Source organism: Rhodnius prolixus, unplaced genomic scaffold (assembly GCF_049639745.1).
Source record: "Rhodnius prolixus isolate KJV_2025 unplaced genomic scaffold, Rpr scaffold_6, whole genome shotgun sequence".
Taxonomy (NCBI): domain Eukaryota; kingdom Metazoa; phylum Arthropoda; class Insecta; order Hemiptera; family Reduviidae; genus Rhodnius; species Rhodnius prolixus.
The window spans coordinates 11,843,497-11,867,335 of record NW_027411634.1 but is presented as its reverse complement, the minus strand read 5'-3'; the positions used below and the strand labels follow the sequence as shown (position 1 = coordinate 11,867,335).

At 31.5% G+C, this 23,839-nt stretch overlaps 1 protein-coding gene and 1 long non-coding RNA gene across 2 annotated transcripts in view; both read left to right on the top strand.

Moving 5' to 3' along the window:
• LOC141460888 (uncharacterized) overlaps positions 1–23,839 on the top strand; it is a 45,782-nt gene that overhangs the window by 18,959 nt on the left and 2,984 nt on the right. The window lies entirely within an intron of this gene.
• On the top strand, positions 19,864–20,698 carry LOC141460883 (larval/pupal cuticle protein H1C-like). The gene is made up of 2 exons (XM_074141315.1): positions 19,864–20,001; positions 20,146–20,698. The coding sequence occupies exons 1-2, from the start codon at positions 19,993–19,995 to the stop codon at positions 20,650–20,652; spliced, it is 516 nt and encodes a 171-aa protein (XP_073997416.1). The 5' UTR covers positions 19,864–19,992; the 3' UTR covers positions 20,653–20,698.

Here is a 23,839-nt window from a genome sequence, read left to right as displayed (position 1 = left end):
TACTTCATTCTTATCCATAGTTTCATCATAACTTTATTTTATATAAGGTAGTTTTCATTTTAGTCATCATTTTAGTTGCTTGTCTCAAAATTTTCAAGACAGCACCTTGATAACGTGTTTACACTATTCTTCGTTGATAGTTGAAGATATGCATAGGTCAAGGACGGTATTTTAATAAGAAACTAGTAAATTTAATAGATTCTAGCATTGTGAGCAGTAATTCTTATCAACTCAACTTTTTCTTATCTTGCTTTCTATTTGGGGAGGCAGTTAATAAATTTCAATGTGGCAAAAAGTCAAAACTATCACTCGGAATTATGCAGCATTTTGTTTTTTATTTTTTGGTAGTCCCTCAAAGTAATAGCTAACTATTACGGGGATACATTATACAGAAAAGAGCAAAAGGAATTAAATTAATTAACGAGAAAGAAGGATTAACATTACCTATTTCAAATAGAACGATACAATTTTAAATAATTGTTCAATTTAAATTTATAATAATCTAATGGAACGATTAAGTAGTCAGTAGCTTGCAGTATATACCAAAAAAAAAGGTTAAGCACTAGCTAGTTACATTTAAGTCAAGGTAACTTCTATTATTCCCAACACTTCCACGATACCAAGCTACGTATATATTCCCACGTAACCAATTTTGTCCAAATACGGTTCTAATATCTAACACTACATTATTCAAAAACAAAAACAGCCTGAATTCTTGAAATAAAAGAAAAACAAAGTTTACTGTTAGATTTCACAGATAAATTGGAAAGTTTCTTTTCATATGTGTCTCTGAAACGACACGAAAAGTTAAATCTATCGGGACAGATTTAAAACGATCCAACATTAATTTATTGTTGATCTAATCTAGCTTTTAAATAAATTATTTGGATTTTACTGTTACGAGGTGTGGCTATTAAATAACGAGACTGACGCTGCTACAGAAGAACTATTCATGCGCCAAATCCTAACGACCGACAGCTGTGCAGCGTAAAGCCTTCTCTTTCGATTGCCAGCGTCTCACGTGTTTGTAGAGAAATCTGTCTGACCGGAACCATTGTTTGTGTAAGAGGTGTTAGTTTCGTTTTGCCGAAAACATGATACTACACATGTAGTAGAGCAACGAATTGTCGTGAAATTTCACATGAAACCGCTACTGAAACTTATCTTTTATTAACAGTAGTCTATGGCGATAAATGTTAATCACGTGCGCGAGTTTTTGAGTGGTTTAAGCGTTTCCAAGATGGCCCGAGAAGACGTCGGAGATGATGACCGCCCGGGTCGCCCTTCCACGTCCAAAACGGATGAAAATATCGATTATAATTAATCAACATTACTACCGTGAGGTGCTTGCTCAACTCCGTAAAAGAGTAAGGGAAAAAACGACCCGATTTGTGGAAGAACAAGTCACGGGTTCTCCCATCAAGACAACGCGCCGGCTTACACTGCATTGTCTGTCAAGACGTTTCTAGCCAAGTACAACATCCCAGTTTTAGGCCATCCGCCTTATTCAATTCATCAAAAGTGCAGGAAAAGTATTTACATATATAAAGCGATGAGACTTATATTTGTCATGATGTATTAAAAAATTTGAAAATTCAAAATATATTCTATATAAAAAGCAAACCACATTATCTTCTAAACGTCCTTCAATTAGTCATTCAACATGAATATATTAGATAGCTTTAAAGATAGTTTAAAATGTAGAAATATTAGAGAATAACCTTAAATTTCAGAATCTCAATTCTTGATTTCAAGATTAGTTCTAGATACATTCTACTAAAAGATTTATTACTGTGTTTTTTTTGTCAAAAAAATTGGTAAATTATTTCATTTATTTATTTATTTTGTAACCAAGAGTGTCAACAACTGATTTCACATCTTCTATGCACTGCGGAAATTTGCTCAATGTTAAGTACCCTTTTTTTTGTAAATGTTTAACTGGGAAGTTCTTGAAAACATTGTCCGGACGCTGGCAATGCACTGAAAAAAGCTTCGGGCGCCAATTAACCTCTAATCTTGACGCACCTTAAATTAAAATAAATAAAATAAGTAAAAAAAAACTGTAACAAACAAAAATAACAATAAACCAGAAATTTAACCAATTAAAAAGAAGCAAACAAAATAGTGTTGACGAATTTAATTAAATAGATTTTACAATATATACCCTAATGCTAATATATTTAAAGAGTGAGCTGTGAGGAGCTATTTGGAATAGAAAAATCTAAGGGCTATAAATGGACCTAGAACCTTCTTAATCCTGAATTTCAGAACAGTCCATTAACCTAAACAATAGGCTTTGATAAATCATGGATTCCTTATTCTTTAATTACAACTTATGTTTTAAAGAGAAATTAAGAATATAAAAGGAAAGAACTTTAAACTTTGCAAATATTATTGCAATTGAATACACTCCAATAAAAATATACGTAAATACAAATTCTGTATAACAAAACGGATGTATTTATTTTAATATTTAAGTACAAAATAAAGTATGAGATCAAGGAGTAAAATTCTAGAAAGAATTAATGACTCAGCATTGTGGCACTCAGTTCTCACGCTTATGTTATACATTGCACATGTCCTGGTTTTTTTGGTCGGCCAGTCAGGGTGTTACCTTATAGTTTTTGATGAGAACAACTGATTAACTTCAAAAAAAATAATAAAAAGTTAAGACCCTTCAGGGTATATTTGCTTGTAACCACTCAACATAAAAATTTATTCGCTCTAATTACTTTCGTACTATAAATGAAGTTATGAAATTTTGTTATGCCTATTTTAACAACACTTAGTCTAGACTATAAACAGTTAATATAACCAACACAGATAACATAGATGAAATTACGATAATGTGAAAATAATAGTACATCTATTTAGTTTTGGTTACTTATACAGGACAGTTTAATTATTATTTTCTAATGTTAAATTGTCGAGTATGCATAGGACATGGCAATAGATATCATAGGTTTGTGATAACTAGGGAACGGATTCGTATGTATTTACATATTTTTTTCTAGGCAATTTACAGACGTTTTTCAACTAGAAGTATTCATACTGACACTTTTTAAGCCGTTTGAGTCTACTTTTATTTCACATATTTCCACATATTTGGATGTATACATTTATTTATTTATATTTATACATATTTGATTAAAATAAATAAATATTTCTACATATTTAATCAAAATATGTACATATTTTTTCATATTTTTCATTTTGGGCATATTTTCATAATTGGGAGGTGGTTGACAGGAACTGTGAACCACAGACTGTAGGGCTGTGAATCACAGTGGGTACAATGGTTATTGTAATTTACACAGAATGCTGCTAAACAGTGACGGGCACTTGTTAGTTCTTTGAAGTTGTCTGACGTTGTCTGTTCTTTCAGCTCGTTCGTTGAAGTGTCCAATTCATTTCGTTCGGTCACTTAGTGTATTCTTTTTTGGGTGAAATGCCACGAACATCGGCCTCAAACAAACAACTGGTTGCTAAATATCTTCGCGAGTTTCCAGCAGAACTTTTTCGAAGTGATGGAGACATTTTGTACTGCACAGCTTGTGACAAGCGCGTTTCTTGCTCTCAACGTTCCCAAGTCACCCAACATATTGCCACCGGATCGCACATAGAGAATAAAAACAGAAAGAAAGAGAGGACGTCCTATCAAGCCTTCCTTACATCTCCATCATCAAGTAAGTCTACTCTGAGTACAGATCTGTGTCGGGCTTTGGTTAGAGCAGATATCCCTTTCCACAACCTTAAAAATCCTCATTTCAAAGGATTTTAGTCGTTACAAGTCCATCTTACGCCCAGATCGTCGTCACTTTACGTTCCAACATTTGAAATTTCATGTGGTTGCAAACAATTCCGAAGAGTGAAGTTTTCAAAATTGAAAATTTAACACATCTTTTTATAAATAGTAAAAATGTTCTTTGTTGTATAAATCATTATAACTTGTAAAAACAAATTATTTTGTTCTTAATAAATTATTATAAATTGTAAAAATGTTTTTTCTTGTATAAATAATTATAACTTGCCCCCCCCCAAAAAAATGTCCATTTTACTTAAATATTCCAGAAAATATTTTAAGAAAATCACATATTTTCCACATAATTGACGAAAATAAATGCATATTTTAATTAAATATTTGGCATATTTAAATACATAAAAATCCGTTCCTTATTGATAAGTTGTTATTAGTTAAAGGAATATCTGGGTTAAATTAAACTTCGCTGAATACGAAGTATGAAGTTTTTCATTGCTATTCATATTATTCTGTTTACTGTTTTTTATGATTAGGAACAATAGTAGACTTGACTTCTATGCTGAAGTGAACATATACTTTGTGTAGAACTTCTGTATTCACCAGTTGTTCCCTGTTTAAATTTAAAAAAATTAGGGCAATGTTAAGTGAAACAACAAAATTAGGGTAGACTCAAACGTAAACATTAAAACACACACAAAGATAACAGCCTGCAACAAGTTTCTAACATAATGTTATCAAGCTGAAAACAGTGACCAGATTCTGCGAGGAAATGGTAATTCATTTTTCCCAAAAAGCTCTGGACTATGTACCTTCCAACAGAAGAAAAAGTTGCAAAAGAAAAAACAATGGAATAAAACAAGTAAACATCTTACAAGTAAACATAAAAGAAATTGGAGAACTCACATTAGAGAGTGGTTAGTTGGTTGTAACATACTTATATTGAGAAAATTATTTAAATTATTTATAAATAAAAGTTGAATTCCTAATACAAGCAATTTTGATGTAAATATTGTTAAAACAGTCAAAATTTGCAAAACTTTATTGTTAATAAAGTTATAGACCGATTATGAGAGCATAAAAACTTTGTACTTCGGTTATTGAACAGAAAGAAGTTTGATTTCAGCTTCATTCTCATGTAATTCAATCTGGAAATCTCATTCTACCTGAACGCTCTTAGAGTGAAGAAGTTTTAAAATGATGCGACAGTTTTCTGGTTCAGCAGTTAGGGAAAAAAAGTTTCTCATGGACACTGCTATGTTAAAGAAACAATATTGGTGAGAGTGCCTGGAAGAAGTTGCACTATACTCTGAAGTAGTAATAGTAGGAGTTCATGAAATATGATAATGTATTTCGCAAGTTATTGTCCCTAAAATGATGTTAATTCTTGGGTTCAACAAAACAACATGCTTATCTATTCAACAAAGACTGTCGGCACCAAAATTAAAGTGTAAAACTGGGATTTAATGAAAAAATAGATTTGTCTGCCTTTAAGCTCAAATTGTTACTTCATTAGCTCCTAGATAATAAAAAAGGGTAGCTAAATTTAGCTAATTTTTTAAATGTTTTCTATAAGCTAATTTTTAAAAGTACCAAAATTTAATAACTAAAACATGTAGAGCGTAGAACGTGTCACTTGTAAACCTATGCTACCGATAAGTGGACCATGGATTGCAGATAATCCATGAAGCGAAATTTGAACTCTGTCAATTAAATTTATTTTTAGATTACTCCTAATTTAACCAACGAGCTGCAGTTTCTGTATTTGATAGTTGATATTAACGCCAATACTAGATTGGACACGTCGGGTCAATCTATTTTGAAAAAGAAGAAGTAAAAACAATCAGAAAAAGCAGATATTTTGTCCTAATTTAACTAGAATACTCCTGTTTCTGTATTTGATAGTTAAAATTAAGTCCAATGTGAGATTTTACATGTTGGGTCGATTTATTTTGAACAGTAAGAAGTAAAAACCATTGAAAGAAGCAGAAATTGTCCCCTAAATTAACGTTATTTTCACTTTATTCCCATTTTTCTTAGTATGCATGTACTTGCTGAATGTAAATCTGTACTTGAATCATCAGCTTGATTATTTATTTGTAATTAATGATGTGTAAATAATTTTGGATGGATGTAGTTAACGTAGTATGGTTTTTTAAAAATAATTAAGTATTTGTTAGTCCAATAATTAAAAATAGCAAGAAAATTCCCTTCGTACTTCTTTTATTGTGAAAGACAATCTTATTTCTTATTAGAGTTGCTTTTCATTGAAATCAAACTTCATTATTTGAAAAAAACAGATGACCATGTTTACAGTATGTTATGCTATTTATACTATTCGTAATGTGTTGTATTGGACGTAGAGATGTATGGTATTCTATTTTGTAAACATAATATAAACTATATTTAACTATGGCTAAATTTGTATTTTGTATTGTGTATAATGTTGAATCTACTTTACTTAATTCAGCAGTTTATTTGGTACGCGAAATTGCATTTTTCTTTCTTTATTTTAATTCAGCAATTTAACTTTTTAGAAGATTAAAAAGAATATAGAAACTAAGAAAGGTAAACCAAAACCAAAAATAGCTCATACCAGAATCATGAATCTAGACTCTAAAAGATGAATTCACAAATACTTAAAAGACTTAAGGGATGACCCACTTCTTGGTAAAACTTACTACTCCTCGCAGCGAGACACCTTGCCCTTCAACGCTCCCCTGGAAAGATATATCCATCCAAGAACAGGTTAACCAAAGCCTTACATCTCTCGTCTCTCAAGAGATAGTTAATCTTCCCACCAAAACCAGATGTGCGAGCTTACTGGGGAAAAGATACTTACTTCAAGAGGTCATCATACTTCGACCTGGACGCATGACACCTTGTTTTTAGCTGATCTAGAGTTTTCCTGTGGGTTCATTAAATCCACATTCTGGTACACGTCAACCATCACTGGAGTGGCTAAGTTTAGCGGGCGAGCGAGAGTACCTGCTTTAAGATTTTGAATTGTTGTCTGGGATGTGGCTAAACCACTTCTTCCTTACACGATTTTGTTTAATGAATATTAGCTTGGCTATCTTAATGCATTTCTAGATTACTTTTTCACGATCTTAGTGTGCCATCAGCACCCTAAATAGTACATGGCCAACACTTTTCGTCATACTATCTGATTGCTAATAGTTAATAATAATAATAAAAGCACAAACTTCCGTAATTTCCATGGAATCTGTGCTATTTGTTTAAAATAAAAAATGAATTTATTTTTAACTATTTAACACTTTTATTAGCCACTCACACAGGCCATTAAATTATCCACATTACAAAAAAAAATAGTTAATTTATAAAAACCATTAATAAATCTTATTTTTTAAATTGTGTTTTGAAATTGCAGCTTGTTTAAATGTCAGACTTAATCTCATGTGGTCGTCAAATAATCAATTTAAATTTGATTAGTAAATTTACATGTATTTAATACATTTCTTAAACATACATTTATTTACTCACTCCCCACAATGATTATGTATTTTTTTTTATATTATATTATTTAACGTAAACTAATAATTAACATTGCCAGGATTTTAAGTGGGCGTTATAGTTAATGATAAGTAACAATGAATTCAGTTTCACAATATTGAGAATGTATTCTAAATTTTTGTTTTGTGTGTGTACATTTCGTAGGTATTTAATTATTAGTTAATATTTACATTGCTTTTATTTAATTCCAGCCTAGAAGTTTTTGTTAGTCTAGTTATTATTTTATTCTCTCTAAAATTGTTTGTGTCTCATAAAGTTGAAATAAAGATGGGCGAAATATGTTGCCAAAAAAAAAAAAGTAATGTTAGATTATCATCCACAATGGCTTCGCAAAGGTTATGTTTAAGTAAAGAAAAGAAACAGAGCTGGGAAGTTGATGGAAGAAATCAAGGCTGAAGAGGAGTGTGATAGTGTCGTAGTGTCGCAAAGTTAGAGGTTTAAAGAAGTAGGAAAGCGGCTTCACTCCCAAGTTCTCGTTACCTGAGAAGTGAATGCATATTTTCAAAAAAAAAAGACCAGCGACAATGTTGGTTAATCAATTTTAACATGAAGAGACTTTTAAATTATTATTATTATTTATTTTAAAGCTTGAATTACCTTGAGATAATTATGCAACTAGAACAAAAACTACTTAATCTATTCAATGTTTTCTAAATATTTATGTTCAAGTAACTTTTTTCAAACATATTAAAAAAATTGTGGGAATAGTTAGGCATTAATTTTTTACTAGAAAAGATGAAATTATTTTTATTTTTAGAATAAAAATAAATCAAAAAATTTAAAAGAGCTAAAATGAAAAACAACGGGTCACGTTATCTTAAGATTTTTAATGTTTCTATTATTTTAGTTGTTTGCTAAAATAACGTCAAGGGATGTGATTTTTCCTTTATAAAAAAGAAGAAAGAGTTGCATCATATTTATCATTCGATCTGATTAATAAAAACAGCTGATGCAAAATACTATACTAAATAAAATAAACGTAAGATATAATAAAATGTTTGAGAAATAATAAAATTTATTTAGGTGAGCGGTAAATCGAAGAGAAAAATATTGTGTGCACACAGTAACTTATGTAGCATCAACAAAGTTATCACGTGGTCAATTTGTTTTCACGAACCCCCCATTAATTTTACAGAATTAATTTTTGGATGTAATGTAAATCCAAATTTAAGGTAAAAGATGGCAAGGAAAGTTAGTTGGAGAATGGGAGAATTCCAGTTGATGTTTCCAGCGTAGGAACTTGCACCGGGAAGTGTAAAGATATTTTACTGGAAGGAAATAATATTAAAAGATATTGTAAGGGTAAGAAACGTGTCCACCATAAATGTATTTGTTTTTATTAAACAAATTTTGTGTTAAATGTATTTCATTGCATAAACATAAACGGTAAGTAGAATAAAATAACATAAAACTAAAAATTATGTATTATTCTAGTTTTGTTAATTTTGTACTACTTATTCTAATTATCATGAAGGACATGTATACATTAAACAAGGCTAAAAAATACTCAGATATCTTGAATAAAAGCTCTGCTCGACTGATAAGGTTTTATCAGAAAACACCGTCCTTAAACCAGAAGAAAAAGTATGAGGGCCTTGGTGGTGCTGCACTCAGTGGCAGATTGGAGAGTTATTTTTTTTTTAATTTTATTTTTTTTCTTTTGCACCTGTTCTTTTGTTAGACACACGTGGAGATGATTTAGTTTTGCTATTTTATATTCTTCTTTTGCATCTAATGCTTTAATTTTCAAGATCTTAATTTTAAATAATTCTTTTCTTTTAATCCAGTGTTCTAATCTTGATCTGGAAGATCTCCATTTGCTTCCGTGCAGCTCCTTGCAGGTGTCCTGAACGAAGTCATTCAGAGATGCCAGCGTCCAGATTCCTTTACATCAAAACCAGGAGCACGCTACAACCTATGCACTAAGTACTGATGAACAAAGAAAGTTGTGCGTTTAAAAAGCTCGGACTTAAAGCATCAATCTGCTGAGAAGTGGTGAGAAACACAAAAAGACATATTTGAGAAAGTATGCTGTACTAGAATGACCATGTTCAGGAAGAGAAAAGAGACATAGGCATATGTAAAGGAAAATGCGTATTGATCTTCCAGAAGAGAATTACAACGCTATAGCTCTTTTATAAGTTAATGAACACTCTAGAAGTTTAAAATAGGAAATGAATGGTCTAGGTCTAAGATAAGACGCCTGGAAGATTAAATACCCTTGAAGATACAGATACCCTTGAATGATAACAGTAACCCTGTTGTTGGGGGAGAAACCGGAAAAATGAAATAAGAGTGCATTTAATCATCACATGGCGTGCTAATTGCAAAGTCTGTTACATTAGTAGGCAAACTGTGTTTATTCAACATAATCTTATAGCTGCAATGAATTATAAATTATTTTACTACGTATTGTATAACTATGATACAATTTGGCCAAATAAATTTCACTTCCTGGCAAATTTGTGTTTTTATATTTCCTGTGAGGCTACTTGTTCTTCCATTGAAAGGGAGCGACAGTGCCAATGTAATTTATTTAAGATCAGAAGGTGTTATAAATGTAATTTAATGTAATTTTTTCCGTGTTTACTACTGCTATAAAATTTAACGTTCGTTGTTAAATTTAAATTATACTGATTTTACATAGCCATAAAGTTTAGACTATTATTTTATTATTTGTGTACGACATTTTGAAGAAAACCAGCGGTATCTCTATCTTAAAAATTGTAGAATTGCTTTTAGATCTAATAAAGACACTTTATTATAGATATCAGCCAAGTTTTATATTCACATGCCACTTATCAAAGCTTCAGTATCTAGTGAAAAACGAATTTCTAGTAAAACTAATGAAGATTTTTCCATTTTTTCTGTATTTTATAAACTTCTTCCAAAATTAAACGACCTAATGTGCATTATCCAGATCGGGCACAAAAATAGAATGTTAGGACGATAAAATAAGGAAACCCTAGTTAATCTAGAGATTGTTTTCGAATTTTCCTTTTTTCAGATCCCCTACATTCAAAACTAGAAGGTGCTTTATCCAACACAGCCTTAGAAATGGAATGTAAAAAGGAGAAAATATGGAATTTCTAGTAATACTAACAAAGATTTACCACTCTTTTCCTTTTTTTGGAACTTCTACTTCCAAAACTAGCCGATCTGATGTGTAAGATCCAGCTCTGACATATTCTATAGAATGCTACAAACACAAATTAAGGAATTTTTAGTAAAACTAGGAAAGATTTGTCTTTTTTTTTACCATTTTTCTGAACTTCTACATCCAAAACTAGTCGACTTAATGTGTATGATCAAGCCCTGGCATAAGAATAGAATGTTAGTAGTAGAAAAATTTGGAAATTCTTGTAAAACGGGTGATGATTTTCTATTATTTCATTGTTTTTTGAACCTCTGCACCACAGAACTAACAGACTTAAGCATTATTATCCAACCCAGGTATTAAAAAATTGGATGTTAGAAAGAGAAAGTGAGGAATTTCTGGTAGAACTAGCTAAAATTTATCATTTTTTTTCTTTTAAGTTTCTGATGGCTTTTGAAAGAGACAAAAGTGATCTATAAATTAAACCATCAACAGTTTCAAATTTGTTTCATAGCTTCATAAAACGAAAACTATTATAGCACAAGAGCTATTATAATATTCATTCCATTTTGTTTTGTTTTTTCCGCTATAATTGTTATTTTGTTGAGTATTTTTTTTTAAAAAAGATTTTTTTTGTATTATAATTCTAATAAAATAAGAGTTTTACCCTTGAAATGACTTTATTTTGTTGTTCATTAAAAAAATGACTTGCTAAAACGTTTTTTATTTTACAGAAATGTATTGCTATTGGTTAGAACAGGAGGTGTGTTTGTTGACGTAATTATAGTTTTATACTTTTTGTTATAACTGGTTTTTAGTTTCCACTTCAAGAAGCTTACTTTCAAACTTTCTTACTTACTCGCCACTCACTCATTTCGTTATTTTTTATTATTTCTGTTTCTTTTGTTAGCATTGTTTTTTTTATATTCAGCCATGACTTTGGCCTTGTATGTTAGAATACTCAAGTGTCAAGGTGTCTATAGTCACATGTTTTCACTTGCATTTTGATTCACTTTAAAAAGTGCATATTTTTCTTAGCTCGGAATAATGAAATAATAAAATATTTTCATTTTTAAAAAAATTAGATTTTTACTTTGCACAATTATCCGGGGTTCCAGGCGAGTTTGGCCTTATATCATTCACCCCAAATTGTTGAGCTATCGACAACCTAAAATGCTGATTCGATGCCCGTCCAGAGTTGTCTGACGGTCCTCTTTCAGCCACCTAGTTGGTTAAACTCCTTTGCTGAACACGTGGTTTAACGAGATATCAAGACAAAATGGAGTTTAAACCCAAACTTTTCAGAAGAAATTCTTAGACGGAGGGATAAGAGGGGTAGCTTCCTATACAGGCAGGCCAAAGGGATTTGAGAAAGGTTAGGGTTCACTCTCCACTCACCAACAATAATAGCACAATTAGCGCACTCTAGGGAAGAGATTAGCTCATTGTTTAGGGTACTGGAATCCTTCGCGGAGATCCCAGGTTTGAATTAAGCTGCTGATCCCTTGCTAGGAGCATCTTACAGCTCAATGGTGATAAAACTGGATAGTATTATCTGTAAAGAGAGAAAATGAGGTCCACTCTTGATGAAATACTTAATCTCAGAATTGCAGAAGCATAAAGTATTTATTGATTTCAAAGCTTCCTATGAAAGTGCTAAGATAGACGTGCTTTCAGAGCTCCACAGAAATTAGGAGTAATTTCTAATCAATTTCTTTAAAAAATTACCAGTGGAACATGTGGTCTCAAAGTCCAGGGTAAGAAGTTTGGAGAATTAAAGACTCAAAATTAGGATATGGTCAAGCTTCTTTATTGTTTAATCTGGACTTCTTATATTTGCTGATAGAAATTAGAATCTTCAAGCAAATGGTACCACATTGAAATGATCAGATCTGTAGCTTGGGATATGCTGCTCATATTAAGGATGAGGTGCCACGATAACCCCGAGTCCACAACGGTTTGTGTTGAAGTAATAAGTTCAATTCCTGGTCTTGGATTTCATTTACTGGTTAATTCGAGGAAGATGTAGTAAAAGCTTCTTCGTCCATGAAATCTAATTTCATTGAAGTATCAGTAGAAAGTTTTAAGTAGTTCTTAAAACCGATTATCACACTAATCGCTTGAAAGATTGAACCCTTTCACAATGACCCTTATTGAATCCTAAATTATGATTATTATTCACTATAAATACTGATCACACATGAATCAATCAATATTATTTCTTTTCTTTCTTTGCACCAATTCTCATTTCTAAATTTTTTTTCCTCCTACAACAATTATTTTACTTATTCTTTTACAAACAATTCGTTAGATTTATTTAATTTGGTCTGAACAACCTGAGATTTTGTTTTTTGCTTAAATTTATTTTATTAAACTTTAATAATAGTAAATTTGAAGAAATATCTCTAATAATTGCAGAAAATCAAAGCAGTAACTCTTTTTTCGAAAGATTATTGGGCACATTGAAACTAATTTAAAAAAAACATATACACAATACTATATAAAAAAAAAATTACATATCTAAGAAAACATGAGGATATGGAGTAAATGTAAACTATGATATAATCATGTGATAAATTACAAAGAGGAAAACAAGTCCTCCAAAGAACATATATTTACACATGAAGATAAGTTCATGTATTTCCAACTGCGTTAAACTTTATCTTTGCAATATCGTACACACCTTGAATATTCTGAGCGCTTTGTAATCCCTTTAATAAAACTGTTATTTTTAACCTTAATACTTTAATCATTAAATTAACTTTAATCTTCATATTAATCTAATGGATGTTAAAATACTTTATATTTGTACCTATTTTTGGACGCACATGTTTAAAAAAAAATGTTAAATAAGACTATGTTACCCAATATTTACTTTTGATTATTTCAATATTATGTATGCAGCAGGGCCGGATTCTTCTGGTTTGCTTGCGCTGTTCAGTTCTTTTACTTGCTCCCATTCAATTGGTAAGAAATTGGGTTCTTGCAGAGTTTTGATTTTTTAGATTCAATCGGAAAGATTTCCGAAATATCTTACTTCACCATCAATTTGGATTCCGTACCTTTCACTCCATCAATGTCACCGTTAAGTAGATATGATCGCTTCTATTTTTCTTGAGCGAAAACAGTATTGCTCGGGTGCCTTTCTGGATGTTGCACAAAACTTTCGTTTAGTTATTGACAACCGGGTTTACTGTGGAAACTCAAAACTATTCTTCATCACACCTACTATTTAATTCTTTCTTCTTACCTTTCCAACTGGTACATTTACGTACATTAGTTACGGAACAGTTAAATTCTTCATTTCACCCAGAAAAGGCTGGCATTCTCTAAAGAAGCTTTTTTGGTCCAATTCTTTTCATAAACTACCCTTCTGACGAAAGTATTTATATAAAACACGTTGCAGAAATCTTGGACTTACGGACTCGAATTGTGCGTTTCAGCCAAGAATTTTATCATCTACCAACTCCAAGCAATCGAAAATTCTACGCCGTATTACAAGTGCTCTCTGATCTAAAAATACCTTTCATTCAACATTTAATTGTCATCCATTTCAAGAAATTATACTCTTTGCCAGTCCGCACATTTCAACCCTCTCATTGATTAGCATTCATCTTTGCCACTTCCAGACAATCCCAACTGTCGTCTGTGACGACCTTTGTGTATTCACTACACACTACTCTTATCACCTTTATTTGAAATCCTTTATTCCAGAAAATCCATTTTAATGGGGATTTTAGGAGGGTAGACAGCTTCCCTCTGCAATGACATTTTAATTAATTACACTGATCATTGATTCGTCTAAATTTTAAATAGAATAATTATTTTATACGATACATGTTCCAAAAGATTTTTTTTGACATTCAAGTTGAAACTCTGCGGTATGTGTGGTCTGCCTACTGAACAAGAATTTTATTAAGCTGTTTTATCTCCTCCCTTCTATAAAAATGTTCAAAGATTAACTTTAGGTTAGAAAAAGATCTGGCAATTGTGACTGCATTATTTAAGAGAAGTACTTTTACTTATAATATGAATCCACAGAAATTCCAAGACAAAAATAAGAGCCAATACTACCCAAAACTAAGTCAACTTATGTTTAAAAATCGAATATAAATTAAATTGTCTGTAATGATAATGAAAAAAAACATTCTAGGATTCCTAAATGTTAACTGTACAGTGTGTTAACGCATATATTTATATGCGAGTTACTCGCAGCCTCCCTACTTAAAGAAGTGAGAGCTTGCGAAATTGGTGTCCCCCCGAAGGCGTGCCCCAAGTCTGCTCTGCAACCTCCTACGACCTTGGTTGCCTAAGGCCTGTTGCTAATTCTCCTGCAGAGAGAAAAAGAAAAAGAAAGATATTTATAATAAATTTTCTCTCCGTGTGTATGAGCAAAAACACTCGTGATTACCATTTTGTAGAGGCAATAATTACGATAAAATGAGTTTATAATTATAAACCTTTAAATATTTCATTGGGTTCTCGTATCGCTAAAAAATGAATTTTTCATTAAATATTTACGATTGGCTAAAGTTTTAATAGCTTGAAGTAAAAAATATATACATAAATATGACGTATAAAATCGTATTTGCAAACTAGAAATATTTTTATGGAAATAATTTAATTGTTGTTAACAAATAAGTATGAATGAAATTTGTAATCAACAAATTATAAAACATAATTATATTTCCATGAAGTGTTTACCTCCAGAGAATGAAAGTTGTAAATATTTTGTTCAAAAAAAAATTAATCTTAGAATTGTTTTTTATTTCTGTTATTTTTGAAAAACAATTTTATGTCGTATAATTAATTTTTATTTTTTCTTTGATAAATATGTTTTTTAATAATTAGGCAATTTTTTGGCTCAATATCACCAATATTAATTGTTTAATTAATATATTTCACAATTTAAAGATTGTCTGATTTAAATTATAATAATTTGCTCACTTAATAGTTTAATAGTTGAACTATCTCACTATATTTACTTTAAACGGTCAAGTGTCAGGTTCTGGTTGACCTATTCTTTTTTTTTCCTTCTTATTGTTTAAAGTTTTCTTTGAACTCAGCGTCACTGCACGTTACAGCGGTACTGCTGAAGGAGCAGAAACTTTTGTTTCTTGCAGGAACGATAGACAGTTGTATGTATAAAAAATCATTTGTAAGAGTTACAGCCAACAAAATAAAGTTTAAAATTAATTAGGAGAACAAAGTAGAAAAATGTTTGTAAAAACAATAAAATTATTGTAATATTAATTACAGATAAAGGAACATACATGATAATGAATTGGTAATTTAGAGTCATCCTTACTATTTATTGACGATCTACGATTTTCAATAAACGAATATAAAATAATTTGGAAGCCCCAAGGAATTACTGCCATATGGTTTACATAAGAGGAGAGTGCAATCTCTCTTTGCACTCGTAATTTTAATATTTAGATACAAATTACCTCTAAAGTATAAAAACAAAAACTACAATTATGCCTCTCTGTTGGCTTAGATTGGTAAATCTGATGTTGGTAAATATTTAGGATTAAACTAGCGATGATTCGGTCAAAATAAAAATTAAATTCAGTCTTTACGAATTTGTTGTTTTCCTCAGCACGTTATGTGAGTTGGTTGTGAGTTACAGTAAAAAACTATTTTTCACAAGTTTAATCACGAAAGAAATAAAGAATTTAATCTACTTAATTATGAAATATGAGTAGAAAAGTATCCAAAAAACAAAAATTAGAAACTTGATTAGAGAATTGCCTCCATTAGGCTTAAATCAGCTCTGTAGATAATTAATTTTTCTATAACTGATTTGGTTTCCGCAAACGTGTAACCATTGTAAAGTTTAACTGAGTGAATCTTATATTCTTTTATAAATTATATTTAGTTAATAGAACATAGCTGGCAAGCTGTAAGAATGAGTTATTTTTAGAATTAAATCACATGTTACTTATTATTATTTTATGCAGCAGAGATCTTAATATTTCTAGATCACCGTCACATATGCAATTTTACTGATCTAAAAAACAATTTCTTAATTAAAAACAATCAAATTAACTACTTAGAAAACTATCTCAAATATAATTTATAGTTTATACTAAGTTCCTAAAACTGAAATAATTGCTTGAGAAAAATTCAGATGCGTTTTTTTTTTTCAAGGTCCTCTTTAGAAAATGTAGCATCATTTAATTTTAAAGTGGAAAACCCTGAAAATTTCAACAATTATATGTTGCCACACGATTATTGTTGAAAAAATGTAAATCATTTCTGTGAAAGAATTAGAGAGAAACAAAAAACAGATTTAATAACATTTTAAATCAACAAAATTATTAGAAATTTAGGTCAAGGTAATCTGGTCCTGTTTAGTGTGTTTATTGCATTTCTTTTAATTTATTTCATGTACAACCGGATGTCGGTTTGAAAGAATAAGGGTTATTACAGGTCTTTAACCACATCAACATATAATCTTAATTACAAATGAGTTATTTATTAATTTTATTTAATCACTGGGTTTTTTTTGAAATGAAATAATTGTCTACAGTATTTTAATTGTGGCTTTAAGCTTTCCACTTCGGTTATTCTCTGTGATTGAGTAATAATATTAGTGGTGGATAATTTCGTACTGAAATGATGAGAATAACAAAAAGGAAAAGAGTCTATTAGTTCAATTTATTAACCACCTCTTTCAGTAAAAATTGTCCATGCTCCAGTGGTCTCAGAGATATAATTCCAGCAAGTGACAAAAAAGTATACTAAGTATAATCACATATTGCCAAGCATATTATCCATTTTCTTCCTCTTATATCAAGCCAGTAGATGATTACTGGAATTCACAGCGAGCACCATTAGATACAATTGTAATCTTTTCCAAAAAAACTATCAAATGACGTATTTCCAGTCTATGATAGTCCTCGTGATCACACCTAAGTAGGCATTGGTTGTTGAAAATAGGTTTATTGTAATTTCAAAACTTTTTTGTGCTCCCTTCCCAATGTTTTCTCTTCTTTATACAAGAGAATGGTACGGTAGATCCTTTTGGCCCTAAAATTCATTCATCATTTTCATATTGGAAACCTAAATCATTTCTTCTTAAAGAGTTCTTACAGCGAAGCGCAGATAAATCAGTTCTGACAGTTTGGAAAACTGTTTTAAAAGCCAATAGAGCTATATTCTTTCTAATAACATGTTATTAAAGTTTGGGGAATCTTGGAGGCCAAATAGCCATTTATATTATAAATATAATATGTATATTCATGGTGTAATTAGATAAACTAAACAAAGTAATTTTCTTAAGAGCTTTTTCGCCCAAAGAAGATTGGAAGATATTCATCAAAGTATTCTGTTAAGAGATTAATTTTATTTAGAGATAGTATTGACAGACCGAAAATAAATAGTAAGCGTTTTAGATAGAGGATCCTTCCTAATAATTTAATTTGAGGTAGCTCTCTTTTAAAAATTCTATTTAAAAAAAAGGGCAATCTAAGACCTAAAAAGTTTATTATTTCTAATTCCTTTCCTTAAAAGATTAACAAATATAATTCATAAATTCAACTGGTACAATTCAAGTGGAGCAACTGAGATAAATTTAAAATTTGAAATGAAGCCAAACATTTATTTTACCTAGTAGCGATGTCGAGTTTTTGAAGTTCATTCCAATGTTGATTGCTGTCAAACCGTCAGTTAAGATTAATTGTTACATGCTAAGTTCTAAATAAATAATTAATCACACCAAATATGAAATGGTTGGCAAGTGAAAGAATTAAATTTATTCGTAGTCAAATAAATTACAAAATTATTTGAAACCATTATTATAGATTTCTCATTGTTGCAAATAACGTCTTTCTCTCAGTTTAGCATTTCGTGGTTTTATTGAAGGATTTTGTTAAAATGGAAGGAATGTTAGTCGTAAAATCAAGTATATACAATAAAAATAAACTTCTGAGATTTGTAGAGGAAACCAACGACTCAGATTCCCGAAAACACTTATATTATTAATGAATATATCTTTTGATTGTAATATATATATATAAATCTAATGTCCAGGTTTTCATTGAAGACATAAGGATAATATTCGTGTCTGTTAATCTGGGTGGACAGTAACAATGAACCATGAAGAGAAACTTATCTTAAACAATATAATTTTTCTAAATTGAAATCATTCCAATTGATAAAATCATTTTATTTATTTGGAATTCATTTTTAAACATTACTGAACATTTACTTATTTATTTATCAGTAGGGATAAAATGAGGCCAACTGAAGTTATATATCGGAATGTTATTAAGATTAAGTTAATCAATGTAAATAAGATTGCTTCAAGTAGATTAAAAGAATGTAGCCGTTATTCCCCAAGATTGTATGCTGGTTAAGTACAGACAAATATCAATTGCAATTTCAATTATTTAGGTAAATATAACAGTTATAAATCCTCTTTAAAGTAAAAAGTTTATCAAAAGATTTGATCAATTTATAAGCAATTGACCAAACATTCCATTGTAGGTGTGTCAAGTTGCAACCAATCATTTTAGTATTTTTTTTATACTAAGAGAAATGTTTATTTAACCAAAAAATCTTTCATTAGCGAATTACCAAAGAGAAAGAAACCATATTTTTTTAAACTTGAACTCTGTTAGCCAGCAATTCATTGGATAAAAACAAACACGAATTAAACCTGTTTTACTTTCTTCATATTTGTTAATTTCTTACCATTAAAGCGTGGGAATGTTCATTGCAATTACTTAATCATTCTTTTGATATAGCGGAAATCCGCCGTTTTCAAACAAGGATCCAACAGAATTCTAATCGGTGAACGTTTGCACACTTTGATTTCCAATGTTTAAGCAGCTTCTGGAGACCATGAGGATGCGTTTTATCACTGAAGATGGCCGCTTACTTCTATTGAATGTTTTCTGATGCTGTTACCATCAAAAGTGCTGTAACTAAGGAATAGGAACGTTCTGGTCGATGCTTAATTCAAACCCTTATAGTATCCAGGATTTTTTTTCTTTTTAATCACCCGAATTGACATCTACAAGTGGGATCTTTCCTTGCTCATTTTTATTCGCTAGAGACTTTGCATCCTGTACAATCAGAAAGTAAAAATAAACTGTGTACTTAATTAAAAACGTTTGTTAAATAGTTGATTAAGTGAATAAAAAATTCGTAAGTATATTATTTCCTGGCATTATGAAGTTCATTTTTAAGTATTTACCAAAATTAAATAGTAATTATTTTCATCTTTACAAACAATAATTAATGCTTTAATTTATGAAATATATTTTGAAAGTGATTGAATTGGTTGTGAAATAGATCATACACCTAGTTTTATTATTTTGTATGTGTGTTGGCCCCGAGTTAGGAGGACAAGGTTCCTCAGATACCCGTCATGTTCAAGACTCCGCCCGTCAATATTGCTGACCTAGACATTGTAAATCGAATAGTTCACCCGTTTAAATGTTTTATATTATTTATTTATTTCTATATTTTTTACCTCCCCTCTAAAACCCCCTCAAAACTGTTTGCGTATATACTCGTATATATATATTTGAGATTTCAAAATAGAACTCATGAACTCTTCGAGGATACAAACCAAACCATTTTTATACTCAAAATGTACAAAGTAAGTTATTCTCTACAAAGAAAGTTATCATTTTCTTCCCCTTTCTAAAACATTGCATTTCTGTAAATGTAATTAAGTAAGTGGTTATTAGATGCACATTCAGTTTTTTTTCTCGTGTTAATTTTAATGTATTTTTTGATTTAGTACATCGTTCTTGCCACTATCTTGGCTTACGCCAATGCTGGCCTAGTTGGCGTCCCAGCCGTTGCTACAACTTATGCCGCAGCACCCGTAGCCGTAGCTCATGCAGTGCCCGCAGTATCTACGGCCGTAGGAACCTCCCAACAAGCTACACTTCGTTCATTGGACGGCAGCAGTGTGGTCTCACAGTACTCAAAAGCAGTTGACACTGCTTTCTCTTCAGTTCGTAAGTACGATACTAGGGTTACCAACGATGCCAAATATTTCGCGCCAGCTGTAGCCACTTATGCTGCCCCAGCTGTAGCCACTTATGCTCATGCTGCCCCAGCTGTAGCCACTTATGCTCATGCAGCTCCAGTTGTAGCCGCTAGGACTTACGCTCCAGCCGTCGCCACTGTCGGTCATGCTCCAGTTGTAGCCAGAACTGGTCTCCTCGGAGTTGCATATTCCGCTGCTCCAGCGGTATCTCACATTACTTTCGACGGATTCGGTGCACACTATGGTTGGTAAACAGTTCTAGTAAACATTCCTCAAGTATTTCCCAAGTATTTATTGTCCCAATAAATTATTTATAAATGCTAGTTTTTTCTTTTTCTTTCCACATAATTACCTATTAGTGGGAATGTCGTATTTTTTTTTAGACTTTATAGTGTATTAGTACACATATTGCAAATTATTATATTTACAAAGTTGGGTATTTTAAAATCATTACATTATACCAAAACATTTGGGATGAATGCAAAACATTCTCCTACCACAATTTATGTTATTAAATTTGGAATCTTAGCATTGTACTAAAGTGTGATTTAGCTTCAAAATTAAACGTATAATATAATGATTCAATTGAAGAAAGTATTGCACCACAGCTTCGCTAGAACTACACTAGAATTATTGTTCCTTAGAAATAAATGCCACCAGTAATAGGCCTAACTTACATTTAGAGGATCTGAACTGCAAAACTGAAAATAAAAAACAATTGAGGATTTTAATAAGGATACAAAATATTCTAAAAAAAGATAGCGAAGTAAATTCACTGGAAACGAAATGTAGACAGATTCACACCACTCACAAGCATCGCCTTTTGTGGTTTAAGTCAAACCTAATCCTGGTACTTTCTTATGTTGAGGAAACAATTATTATCATAATTTTGTTTTTTCTTTTTTTCACTTTATTTGTATATTTATAACTGCAACAATTGTTGCATCAAGTAAATTTGACCTTATTGGTTCAGTTCACTTGTAATGTCATGGTTAGAGCAATCACCCACTGGTGAAACTCTTTCACAATTATTTAATCACAACAAATCTCTAGGCCATTTTCGCTTCAAGCGACGAGGAGGACTGTCGGGAAGGTGAGTAGAGGAGAGTTGTTGGACAAGAGGATTAGGATGGAGAGCTAGGAGGCTGTGAAAGTTGCGGTAGCGAGACTTTATTAGGTCAGTGACAAAAGGGATGTGAAGGTCAGTGTGTATTGTAAGGTAAGAAATGTAGTAAGGAGCATTCAGGATTTTCCGTAAGATTTTAGACTGTAGTGTCTGCAGGCGTTTGGAGTTAGAGGGTTTGGCTGAGCCCCACATTTCTGCTCCGTATGTCCACATGGGTCTTAACAGTGACTTGTAAATTGTCAGTTTGTGATTCAAGTCGAGTTTGGATCTGCGGTCAAGTAGTCTACTAAGTAGCTTGTAGCGTCTGTTCACGTCTTGTCGTTTCAGTCGAGTATGTGGGTTCCAGGTAAGTCTCTTGTCAATGTACAGTCCTAAGTATCGTACTACGTCAGCTGGAGGAATCGTTACACCGTTCAGTTGAACTGTTTGACTCGCAGATTTTCGTAAAGCAAACGTAATGTGCACTGATGTTTGTTCATTAATTTTTTTTTTCAATATTATTATTAATAAGAAACTTTAAACTGGGACATCCAGGGATTTTAACTTTTTTCTTTTTTTTAGATGAAGAAGAAATTTACTTTAACCTTAACAAAAATAGAAATACGTACTTTGTTCTCTCGTTTCAGAGAACACTGTCCGTCACCAGACAGTGAGCTGTAAGAAGCTCATTGGAAGAGAAAAATATAAGGGCCAGCAGCTGGATTCTAACCCGGGATCTCCGCTTTGGAATCCAGTTTATCTCTTGAGCTAATTCCTTCTTTATTTACTAAGGATTGTTTAATTTAGCTGATGAGTTTACTTAAACTTAAAATGTTAAGTATATGCTGAAAGTTCAATCATTTTTAAGTTAGAAAATTTATTTTTGTTGCATGCTGGGTAACTAAGGAGGAAACCTTTTCTAGAATAAGGAAACATTTCTTACTTTTTATTTTTGTTTCTATTTAGGACTTAGCTTTGTTAGATGCACTGAACTTTTTGACAAATTGTGAATACATATTTGTCGAACATTTCGCTTTCGTTTTCTCAGTTGTTCCATTATTACAGGAGTACTATATCTTAACGGAGCCACTAGGAAGGCCACATTCTTGCTGAAATATTTTGCGAGAAAATTGTTGACTAAATACTTTTCAAAACTTACTACAACAAAATGGAAGCAAATAAAATCTTCTATTACTTTTTTTACCCCTTTTCCTTTTTAACCGTTTAGGTAATAAAAATTCTGGTTTCCCGTGGGAAGTTAATGATCTGAATTGCTACCATTAAGAGTGAATTAAATCTTTCTTTTGGACAGTGATCATGGTAAAGGAGACAAACGAATTAAATCAGTAGATCGTACTGAAAAGATTTTGGTGTAGTCACACTCTTTAAGTGGTTTTATCAAAATATCAAACATGTGAAAGATCTACTGTCATGAGTCAGTCTTCTCGGTAGAAATTCACTGTTTTTTGGCTTTGAAACAAGTATAATTCTCTTGTTCTTGTTTTTTTTTTTTGTAAATATTTTAAGTCATGAATGCAGAGCGACTTTCTCATAAAGCTACCACGAATGCAAGAGATGATTCTATAATAAGGACTCCTTATTATGAAGGAAATATTGCAAAAGTTTTATAATTTTGACCCAGAAGCTATGTGCCGCATTTTGAATCGATTATATCTCTGAGAAGTGCCTGGTCATCAACGTGACCTTGGATGACATTAAAGAGAAAAATAAATACGAAGATCTTAATGGACCATTCTTAAATAAAGATCATAGATTAAGACTACCAGTGGATGAATGTTAGGATATAATGTAAGTGTCATGGCGCACTGACTTTATAAAGAGGTTTCTTGCAGTTATAAGGCTAAGCTAAAGAGGTAGGAGAGCATTTGTTAGGTCACTAGAACTGGTCTGGGTGGAGCCAGCCTCTCTTAGGATGGCGCAACACTTTCTCCACTAACTACGGCCACCACTTCGACAAAAGAGTCCCCTCTAAAAGTTCACTTATCAAGGGCGTCTTGCCCATTTCTTGCACAAATTCTTAATCACTTGTACCCTCCCTACATTCGTTTAAAACGTAAACATATAAAGCATTGTGTCTGCTCCTTATGTAATTACACCCTAACAGACTTATGTTCCAACATGTTGCAACACTTTTATATCGATCGACTGCCTCTTGTTGAACCATTTTTGCACTGGATGGCAGTTCGTTTATAATGGTATGAACTGAATATAAAATCTACAAGCAATATGAACCTGACTGACAGATACCCATTATCTATCCACTTCTTTCACTGTTTGAACAAATGAACATTTTAAAGAATATTATCGTAGGTC